At 41.8% G+C, this 13574-nt stretch overlaps 1 protein-coding gene across 1 annotated transcript in view; it reads left to right on the top strand.

Moving 5' to 3' along the window:
* Positions 1-13574, top strand: part of SERAC1 (serine active site containing 1) — a 37756-nt gene that overhangs the window by 11277 nt on the left and 12905 nt on the right. The window contains exons 7-10 of the mRNA XM_056853604.1: positions 2186-2314; positions 4337-4450; positions 4885-5047; positions 6926-7076. Coding sequence (XP_056709582.1) covers positions 2186-2314; positions 4337-4450; positions 4885-5047; positions 6926-7076 — 557 coding nt within the window. The remainder of the gene's footprint in view (positions 1-2185; positions 2315-4336; positions 4451-4884; positions 5048-6925; positions 7077-13574) is intronic.

Raw genomic sequence — 13574 nt, 5'->3', positions numbered from 1 at the left:
CTTACTTAAAGGGTTATTATAAATATTGAACAACATTAATAAGAAATGGAATCTTGAGGCACACCATTAACCAACTGAATTCACAAATCTTCAAGGGCAGACCATTTTAACCTCTCAACCACCCCTGCAGAAGGGGAGCACAAGAACCACCTATGTCTTCAGTAGGTAATAATCAGTCCATGGTGATCAGTTCATGGCAAAGACTATTCCATCCACTTCAACCAGGTCACCAGAAACTTGTGCAGTTGAGCAAAGCAAATTTAGTATATAACGGGACCCACAGGAATTGTGGGAGATGACTCCCCCATCCCACCTGACCCCAGCCTCGTCGCCTAAACAGCAGCAGCTCCCCTCCAGTCCTCCCAACCCCAGCTGCAGTGACATTGGAGCTGCTCCCTCCCATCCCAACCAGTCCATCCTGACTGCCTCAGCAGTGGTGGTGGCCCCCCAGCCCTCCCAATCCAGCTGCAGCAGTGACGGAGGTGGCTCCCCCCAATCCAACCCGACCCCAGTCTTGCCACCTCAGTGGTGGCAGCTTCCCCCCAGCCCACCTGACCCTACTTGTGATGACAATGGAGGTGGTTCCCCCCCACCCCAGCCTTTCCACGTAAATGGCAGAAGCAGCTTTCCCCTCCCAGCCCTCGTGACCCCAGCTGCTACTCCAACAGAGAAGCATTGTCTGGAATGTACAGACAATGCTCCTCTATTTGGGGGGATTTATGCTCCACCTCCATTCCCCCCCAGTTTCCAGATTTTTCTGCAAACCTGGGGTTTTCCCCAAGTATGTAGGAAAATTTTCCTTCTGTGCAAATGAGCCTGATCCACAGACTTAAGTATCCGCAAATAGGGCCACACTTCACTATTAGATATAAGGTGATCTTTTTCTTGTTTTGGGACCAGTACAATCTGTGATAGGGCAAGAGTTGTAAAGGTGGCCATAAAGTCCTGAGCAACATTGCCTCACCATAAATATGAAAGCATTCTGTGGGACCTCAAGATATTGTTCAACCATGCAGCCCCCCTACCAAGGTTACCTAATTCTACTATGCTAATATTGCACACATAGTGACTGAGGACCCAGTTTAAACTATTGATTATAAGCAGTGTCATATGGGTAAGTTCTTTGGTCCTTTCAGTATCGCATTTAAAAAAGACCTGAGTAAGGGCTAAAGTAATTAACGGCAACAGTAGCGGTTGGCCTCTGCTGCCTGGTCTGATAAACGTCAACTGCATGGGTGCAGAAGTGGCACAGAAGCCTGAAGTCCATTTTATTTTTAGCTGCGAATAGCGCAATACTTTCAGGACAACTGAGCTTGCTTAGTAATAAAAATGAGTATTGCAGCCTGGGGAAATTCAGATTATTAACTGTCATATTCAACCTTTCGCAGCATCGCTATATATAACAGACTAATCTTCTAGGTTGAGCATATGGGTTACTTTGGATCCAATAATACTAAGGAAGTTGCAGGCTGATTTTTTTTTCATGGGAAGGAGGGGCAGAGGCTATCTGAGAGTTCCAAGGGGGGACGTGGCAAATCCTTAGGCTAGCAGACAGGAAAATCTGGAGAAATGTCCATCCACATATCACAAGGCCCAGTTCAGAGGTGTATTGGCTGTAATTTACAGTTATTAAGATGCCCACTTTACCCATCTTCATAGAATTGTGATAGAAGCTAGGCAAGAACTACGTCACCCAGAGGGCACTGCTGTCCAAGACTAGTGTCATGAATGACAGCTATCCAGTTCACATCAGGAAAGCACCACTAAAGCCTTGCCTTTTGATGTCCATCGTTCCCAGCAATGTACCATCTATTGTTTCACGTCATTCCGTTTTTCTCCATAATTTTGTGCTCTCTATTATTGCATGATATGTTGACAGAAGTGTTCTTGTGGTGTAGTGGTTTAGAGTGGTGGACTAATCTGGAGAACCAGGTTTGAATCCCCACTCCGCATGAGCGGCGGACTCTAATCTGGTGAACTGGGTTTGTTACCCCACTCCTCCACATGAAGCCTGCTGGGTGTCCTTGGGCTAGTCACAGTTCTCTCCAAACTGTGTCAGCCTCAGCTACCTCATAAGGTATCTGTTGTGGGGAGGGGAAAGGATTGTGATTGTAAGCTGGTTTGATTCTCCTTAAAAAGTAGAGAAAAAGCATGGTATAAAAACGAGCTCTTCTTTTTGTTGCAGAAGTGTTGTTTGGAAGAGGAGCTTCGAGTGCTGTTGGCAGCTTTACCTCAGACAGATTTTGACCAATGTGTACAGTATTTCACATCTTTGGCTTTAAGAGAAAGCAGTCAGACCATTGCTGCACAAAAGGTGTGTTCTGAAATCTCAGTGGATTGTTAGAAATGAAATGGTATTCATAATATGGCACATAAGCTCTGAATTACTAATTAAGGCAGAAGCCAAAATGTTTAATAAAAACTTTTTATCCTGAGCCCTCTTCTCCAAGTAACCTGAGGAAGCATTAAAAAAGCCTTTCCTGCTTTCTGGTAAGTTTCTAATTTTTATGGCTTCTGCATTCTGCAAGAGCGATGTTGGTTTGCAGATTTCATTCCTGGTCAGATATTTGCTTAGATCCAGGTGCACACGCTCCTTGGGCTCATGTTCCCCCGAGCAACCATTTTCTATCATACACAAATTCTTCTTGTGTCTCGAAATAAATAATGAAATATAAAAGCTAGTGATTTTTTTTTAATAGAATTTTTTTAAAAAAAAAACATACCTATGTTGAGTATTTTAATGTCTTGTTGTGAGGTAATTTTGAGAGCAGGGGCGTCAGGAATATCCAGGAAATTTTTTAAAACAATATGGGTTTGTCTGATGAAATTCGTACTCAACGACTTTTGGAAGATAATAACCCATTAATGTCGAGATGTGCGGCTGAACTTTGTGCCGCTATATATAAGGCACGGAAAGATGTAAGCCATAAATAGTAAATGCTATTAGATAAGCCTTTTAAAAGTTAGAATATGGTCCATTTCAGAAATGGGATTTTATTGGGAGCGTGTCGATAATTTTTATCTATGGATTTGTTGAGCAATTAATATTGTTTTATGGTGATCTGATGTTATTTTGATGTGGTCAAATGACTCTAAATTAAAGATTGCTTAATTGATTTATTGAGAGCAGGGGCGCCCTTAATCAGTCAGTTCAATTTATAGCACATAGCATTACTGCTTTGCAATATAAAATTGTTATAAAAACAGATTGATGATCTGTGAATTATTCTTATCAACTCACTACCTGAGCAGCTCAGCACATAATTCTGAGCCCACTGAGAACAATCGCTAGTGGCACAAGCCTCATATGGCACAACTTTATATGTTACACATTTGTCTGTATCCAATAGCAGATAAAACCATTTGGACTGCAAAGGCCAATGAATCACATTTGCGAGGAATGATCACAACCATGCCTCCCTGAGAGGGCAGAAAAGCCTGTCATGATAGAGATCTTTGATATTTCAGAGGGCTAAACCTTTCATCAAATGGAATGTTGTTATACTGGCCAGCTTTTACAGCCAATTCCATCATCTGAAGCCAGAGCGAGCAAAACTTTTTTTGGAAGTTCAGAAGTCTTGAATTTAAAAGATGATTTGCCCAGCAAGGCTGTGGTTTGAAATTTTAAAAAGAGACATTTTTGAAAATCATTTTGCCATGGAATCTTCTTGGAATTTCCAGATGGCTAACCTATTTTTAAAGGATGTTTAGTTTCCAGAATCCTTGGCTCACCAATAAAAATCCACTGAAAAAAACCTACATGTGTGTGGATTTATGTATCTGCACTAGCCAGGGTGTCAACCATAAGGCCCGTGGGCCAGCCAAGGCAGCCACCCCACCCCCCTCAATCTGGGCTGGCAAGGCATGGCCTGGCCCGACCAAATGACATTTATGTCATATCTGGCCCTCGTAACAATTGAGCTCGACACCCCTGGTCTATACATTTCCTTCAGGCATAGATTAGGCAACCTCCCCTTCTCCATAAGCTACAATCTTGATCAATAACTTGGTTATACCATAGATAACCTTTGGTCATAACAGAAATTAAATCCTTTGCAAGCCTGATGGTTGCTGTTGACATGTTTCCTGGTAAGAATAAGAAGGCCCCACACCAGCTGCTGCTGTGATTCTGCTCTTTTCATCTGGTGGAAAGAAGTCATTTTGCTACTTAGTGCTGACTTCCAGAAATAGGAAGGAGCAACTCATCGGTTTGAGTCATCTCCTTTTTGCCCCATCAGAGTTGCCAGGATGGTACCAGTTAAGTCTGACTTTTGACCTTTTAAATTTTTTTAAAATGTTGTGTTTTGAAATTCATTTCTGAATCATTTATTTCTAGGGGGGCTTATGGTGTTTTGGTGGAAACGGCCTGCCTTACTTCGAAAGTCTCAGTGCTGCCCCTGCCGACACAGTAGAACTCTTTTGTTTACAAGCCTTAGAGCAACATTCCAAGGTAACAACAGATAACTGGAGCTCTAAACTTGTGCAAATAAATTTCCATTCCACAGAAACCATTGGTGGGGCAGGCAGGAGGGCATCTCCCCGTGATAATAATTACCTGGCAGGAACATATGGGAGAAAGATGGTCGTTCAGATACCCTGGTCCCAAGCCACGTAGGGCTTCATCTGGTGCATGGCACGTACATACAGTATAGATATAGCTATATTTATACTTGACATTACAAGCAGCAGAAAGGTGGATGTGGAAATGGATGTTACGTTTTCACCACTTAAGAATTTGAATATGGCAGAATGTGTTTTCTTTCCACAGAGGCTAGTAGTGGTGAAAAAGTTGCACTTTTGTGTTTTCAGTAATTTTGCAGTAGATTTTCATCAGTTTGAATGTTGTCACATTATACATTTCCTGTGCTTTTTGTATAATTATAGATTCCTACTCATTGTGATAAAATTGAATCACATGGTGGGCTTCAACTGCTACAAAAACTATACCAGCTTCGTAAAGATTCCGCAAAAATACAAAGGAGCATAATTCACATAATTGGAAACATGGCACTAGATGAACGACTTCACTCATCTGTATTTCGTGCAGGTAATAGGAAAGCTTATTAGCTTCTGCTATAGATAAAATTGGGGGAATAATTATATAAAATAGAAAATCTTGGGATTTTTTTCAATTCATGTTGTGGTGTTTTTAATCACACACTCAAGGCTTTTAGTCAACACATTGGTCAATAAGCTAAAATGCAAAATTGCCCGTCGGAGAAGAACTAAGATATTACACCAAATAGTCCAAGAGTAAATAGGTGACTGAAAAGAAATAGTAGTTAGGATTGTTAATACATTTTAATGCATAGAAATTAGTATTGATAAGTACAGTTTACCAGTTGGAGGCAGGTAGTCCTTTCACTGCTAACTGACTGGGCCAGATTATACTGTTAACTCGAGGTAAAAGTTTTTTCCCCCTGAAATGTACCACTTCAGTTTGTGGCTAGTGGTTGTTTGTTGGACTATTGCTTTACCAAAAACAAAATACTCTCCCCGCACACTGAAAAATAGCGTCTTGGGAAAAAGCTTGGATTAACCAGTCCCTGGCAGGTACTAGTTTTTGCTTGGAGGATTTCAAGTTATTGTAACCTCAGATTGTGACCAGAACCTTTAGAAAGGAACCAGATCACCCTCCTGAGGTCCACCCAACTGACACAAAACATTGTGCCGGCTTTCAAGTTCTGTAGAACCCTTCATTGGGCAGATGTTACAAAAGTTAAAAAAATAAGGAGGGAAAAAAGAAATTTTCTTAAGACCGTGTCATGACAGCCTTTGATGCTGGAAGCTGGCAGGCTCACATTTTGATTGCTGTAGTTGTACGATTACACACTTGCATTCTGGGAAGAAGAAACAATTTATGGAGTGTCATCTTATTTGGAAAAAATGTAGTCGAGCAAGGTCCAAATGTCACCCAAAACTCATGTGAGAAATCACAGTTCTCTTTGCAAGCTGAGAGAAGATAGAATCACTTGCCCATTTGGGCAGTTGGATTCCAATGTGGTTCACATCGAGCCTGGCTTGGGTCCGGTGATGTGCAAACAGAGTTCTCTCAGTTCTGCTTGTGCAAGATCTTGTCAACACCTAACACATTCATCCCGATACATTATGGTGCCCAGAAATTGGTTGCACAAGGTCTAGTGCAAGTGAAAATGCAAGCAGGGATACAATAGGTTTGACTTAGTGCAATCTTTTTCTTACTTTTCTTCTTGCTCTCTATTGTAAGTTGAAATTTTGCACTGACTCCAACCCCCGCCCCCCGTCTCTTTTGGAAAGACTTGGCTTGTCCCCATATCTTTCCCTAAGAACATAAGAAAGGCCATGCTGGATCAAACCAAGGTCCATTTAGTCCAGCAGTCTGTTCACACAATTGCCAACAGGTGCCCACAAACAAGACAACTGCAGCAGCATTATCTTGCCTGTGTTCCAATACACCTAATAGAATAGATGATCTCCTCTGATCCTGGAGAGAATAAGTGTGCATCGTGACTAGCATCCATTTTTACTAGTAGTCATGAATACCCCTCTCCTCCATAAACATGTCCACTCCCCTCTTAAAGCCTTCCAAGTTGGCAGCCATCACCACATCCTGGGGCAGGGAGTTCCACAATTTAATTAGCAAGTCTAACTGTTCCTCCTGAGACCATCAACTCATCCATGCGTGCCATGGAAAGCTCACAAGTTGAGCATGGCCGGACATGTGTTCACTCAGGACATCAACCCTGTTAGCAGACTCCGGGCTTGCTGACTTTTGCAAACCAAGATACTAAAGAGCTGTGACTCATCCACTTAGAACTGCAGTAGAAGATTCTTCATAAAGCGTTGTGTGCCATATTCCTCTCGTGCTGTACAGTAGCACATTTTCTTTTACAAGACAATGTGTATTTTATTTCATGTAATGTCCTTAATTTGATTTTAACCCTAGGTTGGGTTTCAGTACTAGCTGAAGTCATGAAATCTCAGCGTATCATGGATTCCTCGCATGCAGCAAGAGCCTTGGCCAACATAGACAGGGAAACAGTACATGAGAAGTATCCAGATGGAGTGTATCTTCTACATCCACAGTATCGAAGCAGGTAAGGAAGGAGACTCATATCTTTCCTTCTAAGTCAGCAATCAGAGTAGGTTTGTACGTATTCTAATTGCCTTTTTTCCCTGTGGCAGCCTGCTCTCAGGGCTGATTTCCATTGTGAACAGTGAGGGCCATAAGAAGCTGGCGTGATGAACATTTGTCCCTGCTCTTACATTTGTTCTTGGTGTAATAACCAGACAGAGGCCACAGGGGCATTAGTAGCTCTCTTTAATTCACAGACTATGTCAGGTTACAGAGAGGCTCTTTCAGCCCAGACATAACGTCCTGCTAGGTTTCCTCTCCTTGGCCTTTCACTCTGCTTCACAGCACACCTCTCGCAGCTCCACCCGTGGGTTAAGTTTGCCCTCTCCCATGATACCCAATCCTCCCAGAGGGCGGGGCTCTTCTTCCCACCTTTACACTGAGACTCCTTGCCGGCCTCAGTGCCTGGCTACTTGTTAGCTTTCCCCTGCTCCAGAGTCTGGGTTAACCTTTGTCCCAAGTCAGAGCACCCAGGACTCTCCCGTGGCGCGCCACTGTACTCTGGGACTGCTCTGACTCCTTTTGGGACCCCAGAAGCCGACAGGAACACCCGGGCTCTGGTGGGCCCCAGCTCACCCTCCCAAGGGAAAGGCAAGCCAGAGGAGGCGCACGCAGGCTCCCCGCGCCCGCCTGAGAACCCCACAGCCAGATGGGAGCTCAGCCTGGAGGAGCGGTGCGAATGGCCGGCGGGGAAAGGTTTGCAGATGGGAGAGCAGGCACAGCGAAACAGCAGGAAGCCACAGTGCCAAGTGAGACAGCGGCGGCCATTTGGCGTGCCGAGATGGACAGCCCTGTAGCATTCCACGCCATAGAGAGGGCAGAGGCTGCAACATGGCAAACGCTGAGCCCCAGGCAGATTGCCCCGCCCCAGACCTGCTTGACAGTCATCAGGTCCAATGGGACAAGGGCACAGGTGGGATTGCCATGGGCTACACCACTCAGGGTCCTGGAAATGCTGTGGGGAGGGGGGACTGGCAACTGGTGGGCAGGCTTGAGGTAATTGGACACCCTACGAATTAGGGTGCCAGCAGCAGGCCGGGGAGGAGAGGATGCAAAGGATGTGAGAGGCTTCGGCCATAACATCCCAGAGCTAGGAGTAGTAGATGACTGTGGTGAAGTCCCCTTGCTCCATTTCTGAGGCCTCGCAGGCAAGAACTGCCAGATAGGGTGCTAATTGCCTCTGTCACGTCCAACCACCAGGGGGCGACACAACAGAGCCTCACAACCCTTTTTGTTCTGTAGGTAAGGCAGGCTTCCATCACACCTGTCAGTTTCCCTGTTGATCCCTTTCTCCCAGGTTGGCCTGTCAGGCACCCTCCTGCCATTATTTGAGCCTCCCAGGTTGGCCTGTCAGGCACCCTCGTGCCATTATTTGAGGACTTGTGTGCATGAATTAACAGTCACAGATCCACCATCATGGATTGACCTTTGATTTGCTCTCACGTCCCTCCAAAGGAGTCGGGTCACACGTATATCTGCTAGTCAGTTGTTGAGAAATCAAGTGGTAGTCCTGCATATGTGAAAGATATCTTATGGGAGTTGTCTTATATGTAGTGAAAGTTGCTGAGCAGCTGTCCTATTGCTCCATTGATCGCTCACTCCATTGTACAGGGCTGTTCCCCTACACATGGGGATGTAAACATATTGCTTATTCTGGAGTCAACCACTACAATCTGTCAGTTTAGTCACTGGCTGAAATCCGGCGAAAGTTTAAGAGTGACTAAATTTAGTTTAATGGGATTAAAATCTTAGCTGTGCGTTTAAATCCTTTTGAATTGAGTAGCTTGTGACTAGACCTTTTATTCTGGCTTCTGTGGCAAATAGTTACTGCTGGTGGAGAGGGCAGGAGTATAAATAGAAGCATATATGTGGAATGCAGTGTCTTTAATGTCATACTTGATTAAAGGCCTCCAGACTAGAGGATTATGACCAATTGATTTATTTGATTGTTTGTTTGTTTACATTACATTATTTATAATCTACCTTTCTCACTGGGACTCAAGGTGGATTGAGGTGGATGACACAAAGTGAGTCAGTAAAATCAACAGGATGGGACATTCAATAAACAATGAAATAGGATTTGGGTTGTAGAACCAACCAGAAATTTAAAAAACAGAACTGAAGCAAAGCATTGAATGATGCAGAACTGCATAGTAGGATCCAATATACAGAAACTATACACAGTAGTATAGCACAATCCCTAATAATTTATCCAAGTAACTTTGTGAATCATTTTGTACAGTTCTATCCTATTATCTGCATAGAAAGCCTTCTTGAATAATTCAGTTTTGCATAGTTTGCAGAAAGCCGAGATAACTAATTCTGAATATATCCCACCCAGAAGAAGAAGAGTTGGTTTCAATATCCCACTTTACAATCTCCTTCCCTTTCCCTCCCCACAACTGACACCTAGTAAGGTTGGTGTGGGCTGAGTTTGGAGAGAGAACTGTGACTAGCCCAAGGTCACCCAGCAGGCTTCATGTGTAGGAGTAGGGAATCAAACCCGGTTCTCCAGATTAGAGTCCGCCATAGACCACAGTTATAATGTCCACCGCTCTTAACCACTACACCACACTGGCTCCCACCAGAGTAGATTTAAAAATTATGCAAGGGGGGCACCCAGGAACAGATGAGAGATATCTGCAAACCTGGGGAACCAGTAAATGTTGAAATTAGGGGAAATTTATTGATTCTTCTACATAGATGGTATTATACACCAATTAGAATATCTCAAATGACAAATGCTGGTGCTTATCTTCGTTGGTGTTGTTTTGAAAATATAGGCAAAGACAAACAAACCTGGAATGACTTCTGTGACGTATTGTGAGATTCTGAAGTACAAAGTATCTTGTGACCCAGTGTTGATTTTATTTGGACAAGTACAAGAATCAGGAAGAAAGACCCATAGATATTTATTAGGAAATCTTACAGTAGCTGCAAAAATTTTATTGGCAAAATATTGGACACAGAAACGATTATCTGTATTTGATAGCTGAGAAAAATGCTGGCCCATTATGCTTATGGACAAAATTATAATATGTCACAAACATTTATGGGAAAGAAGATTTTTATACAAACTTTATTTATTCAGAGATGAAGACTTGAAAAAGTGAAGCCTGAAGGGAATGTAACATTAGTTTTGCCATGTGTGTAAATAAGATGGTTTCCATGAGATATTTAGTATTATGTATAGTAATTTTTTTACTTTTTTATTTTTCTAATATTGTATGTGGTTTTTAGGTGTATGCTTTATTATTGTAAGTTACAATACTTTTTTCTTTAAAAATTAAAATTAAAAGAAGAATACATTTGGCAGAACACAGAGTGTGAAAAGGCCACTAAAGAAGCAGTAACATTCAGATGCTTTTACAACTAAGGGCACCTTCCTAAGGGTGGGGCCAAATCGGCTTAGGAGCTTACGTGACCCCATGCCTGCATAATTGCCCATTTATCCTGTGTTAATGGGCACTTACGCTGGCATGGTGGGTATTTCCGCTGGCGCCTGGGTGCCACGGAGCTGTCCAAACCTCCCCTGCCAGTGCATCCTCCACCGGAGTCTGGGGCGGAGTCTGTCTTTATGCAGCTTCCTAGCTCCTTTCACCCCGGGAATGCCCCCTCCCGTACCGACGTGGCTATGCCACCTTTTTGGATGGTGTAGCCCTGCTAAAGGCTTTGGGGCTTTTTTGTCGTTCTATTTTTTAAAATTTAAAAGCAGGTTTTTCTTGTCCATGGTGGCTGGGAATCCTCTTTGGCAACAGCAAATCCTCTTTGGCTGCGCCTCTTCTGACCGCCACCCAACCCTCCCCCAGGAAAGGGCTGCCCGATGCATGTTTGTATACACCTGTGTATTTCAGTAATGAAGCATTACAAGTCAACTATGGGCAAAGAACATGGACAACAATTGTGAAAATTTTCTCAGAAAACATCCTCATCAAGAAAGTTATAATTTTGGTCTTTAAATAACATTTTAAAAACACACGGATTAACAAAAACAAAAAAACAGGATTACACATCCCAGAATATGCAAATTTTCTACAACAAGATGTAGTAGATCAGGAAGCAAAAATATATATTGGTCTGTTCATGAAACCGCAAGCTACATTAGAAAAAGTACTCTCTATTTTATAAAAATAGTATGAATAATATACTTTCCATTTATCTTGAAATTCTGTGGCTGGTCTGCTATTCCCATAACTTGTTAGTTTCACCATTATTGCTTACTCTGCTAGTTTAGTTTCCCGGTCGTCCATGGTGGACAATCGTCTGCTTTCCATTTTATTGCAAATATAATTAACATAATTCATTCTGTGGGATGAGTCATCTCTTGTATCAGCAAATACCCTGATGCTTAAAACATGGACCACTAAAGCGTTTAATTCAAACACATATGGAAAAGTAATCCTATTAGAAGGCTTTTGACAGATTTTACCAGTTGTACCCTACTCATCAAGCTATTCAGTAATAAATATTTGATTGAACTAAAGCTTGCTTGTCCAAACACGCAAATTAACAATAGCATGACAGCACAGTCAGAGGCTACATTTGCACAATATGTCCTGCAAGAGGAAAAAGGAACTATACTAAGACATAAGATCTATATCAAACTCTGCTATTAGAATTCTAGAACAGGGTTTAACATCTGACATTATAACAGTGGTCTATGGAACTACTTTCAAAGGAGACTCTATTCTTCCGTATTTAATGTCTGTTATCCATGTTCCGAAAATGACCACTGTGATTACATAGAGAAAGCAAAACCATACAGTATAGGAAAGAGCAAGAGTCCAGTAGCACCTTAAAGACTTAACAATATTTCTGGCAGGATATGAGCTTTCACTATAGGAGAAATTATGGAGTATCTCACAATTTCTAAACGCCTTAGAAAATAGTGGGATGCCTCTATGTAAACTAACACTCAAAAAGAAGCTATTGTAATTCTGCTGAGGAAGTTAAATTTTAAAACATGGATTAACGAATGGTACCTACCTACAACTTCTGAGCATGTTTAGTAACAATTTAGATGTCAAGATAACAGGAGAAGCAATAAGACATTCAGTATTACCATAAATAATATATTTAATAGCAGCCAGTGGACTATTTCCATTTGAACTGCAAAGACAACAATTTCCTATAAGACCAGCCTTTGCTGGTCTTACAATTATAGATATAGTTAAAAGACATATAAATGTAGCATTATACTTGTAAGAACCATTATGCCCTCCTAAACAAAGTTACACCATCTAAATGCATTGATCTCAATGGATTAGGAAGGATATGTCTCTGTTTAGGATTGGACTGCCAGTTTACACACGTAGAATGGTATGTTGGAATGACCAAAGCTACATCTTTTGAATTTAAAGCTTCAAGTCTGCAACACTTGAATTTGTGGATATTTTAGAAATGAACAAGGAATATAAATCTCGAATGTGATATTCAAAGAAACACTTTAATAGGAAACACCAATTACAAATTGTTACAAGTAACACAAGATTAGGGACAAACATTTTTAAATGTACATGCATACACAGAAAATCATTTTTGAAAAATTGGAAACATTTACGATTATATGCAAAACCAAAGATTGTACTATAACGATATACAAAAGGCAGTACTTGCAAACAGAGGCACAACTAACAAATATTCTAAAATTTCATTTATAAATACAATCAACTAACAGAAAAACGTTTATGTAAACATTTGTTTTTTCCTGTAAATGTCAACAGAAAGCTTACAGGATTTTTAAATACGTACACATAGCATAGGATTAGTGTTTCTGCATGTATCACAAATCATATGCCTGTAAGAAAAATTAAAAATTAAATATCCTAATTGTTTTTTAAATTAAAAACTTACTCTCAGTCCACTGCAGAATACAGATCACATAATGCAGTTTCAAAAAATTTAAAGAAACATGAGAAGACGCCAAGATATAATTTGTAACATTTTGTTGTGGGTCTTATTACCAGCTGAATGGTGGTGTGTTAGTGGTATTGAAGCCTGTGACGCAGGTTGGCTGTGGCTCAGAGAATTAAACAGTTTGTTGTCCAGTTTCTATCAAGGAAGAGAAAGTTGTCAGTATGGATGGAATTAAAAATCTCACACAGAAGCAGTATGAGGACTGGAAAGACCTCTGCGATGTAGGGACATTAATGGATGGCCAGAGACTAGGAGACTGAAGGTAGAGTGCTGCATAGGCTAAAAAGGAGAAACCCGAAGGATAGGCGACATGAGAGAAAAGGACTGTGGAGACAGGGCATTGAGGCAAGAAGGGAAGGAGATTTCATAGTGCTTAAGACCAGGAGGTTAGTATTTGGATGGGAGACCACCAAGGAATACCAGGGTTGCTGTGCAGAGAAAGGCACTGGCAAACCACCTCTGTTAGTCTCTTGCCATGAAAACCCCAAAAGGGGTCGCCATAAGTTGGCTGTGACTTGACGGCACTTTACATACACACACAAGA

This window comes from Euleptes europaea, chromosome 7 (genome assembly GCF_029931775.1).
Source record: "Euleptes europaea isolate rEulEur1 chromosome 7, rEulEur1.hap1, whole genome shotgun sequence".
Classification (NCBI taxonomy): Eukaryota; Metazoa; Chordata; class Lepidosauria; order Squamata; family Sphaerodactylidae; genus Euleptes; species Euleptes europaea.
The sequence above is the reverse complement of the archived record's forward strand: the minus strand, read 5'-3'. Positions and strand labels throughout refer to the sequence as shown.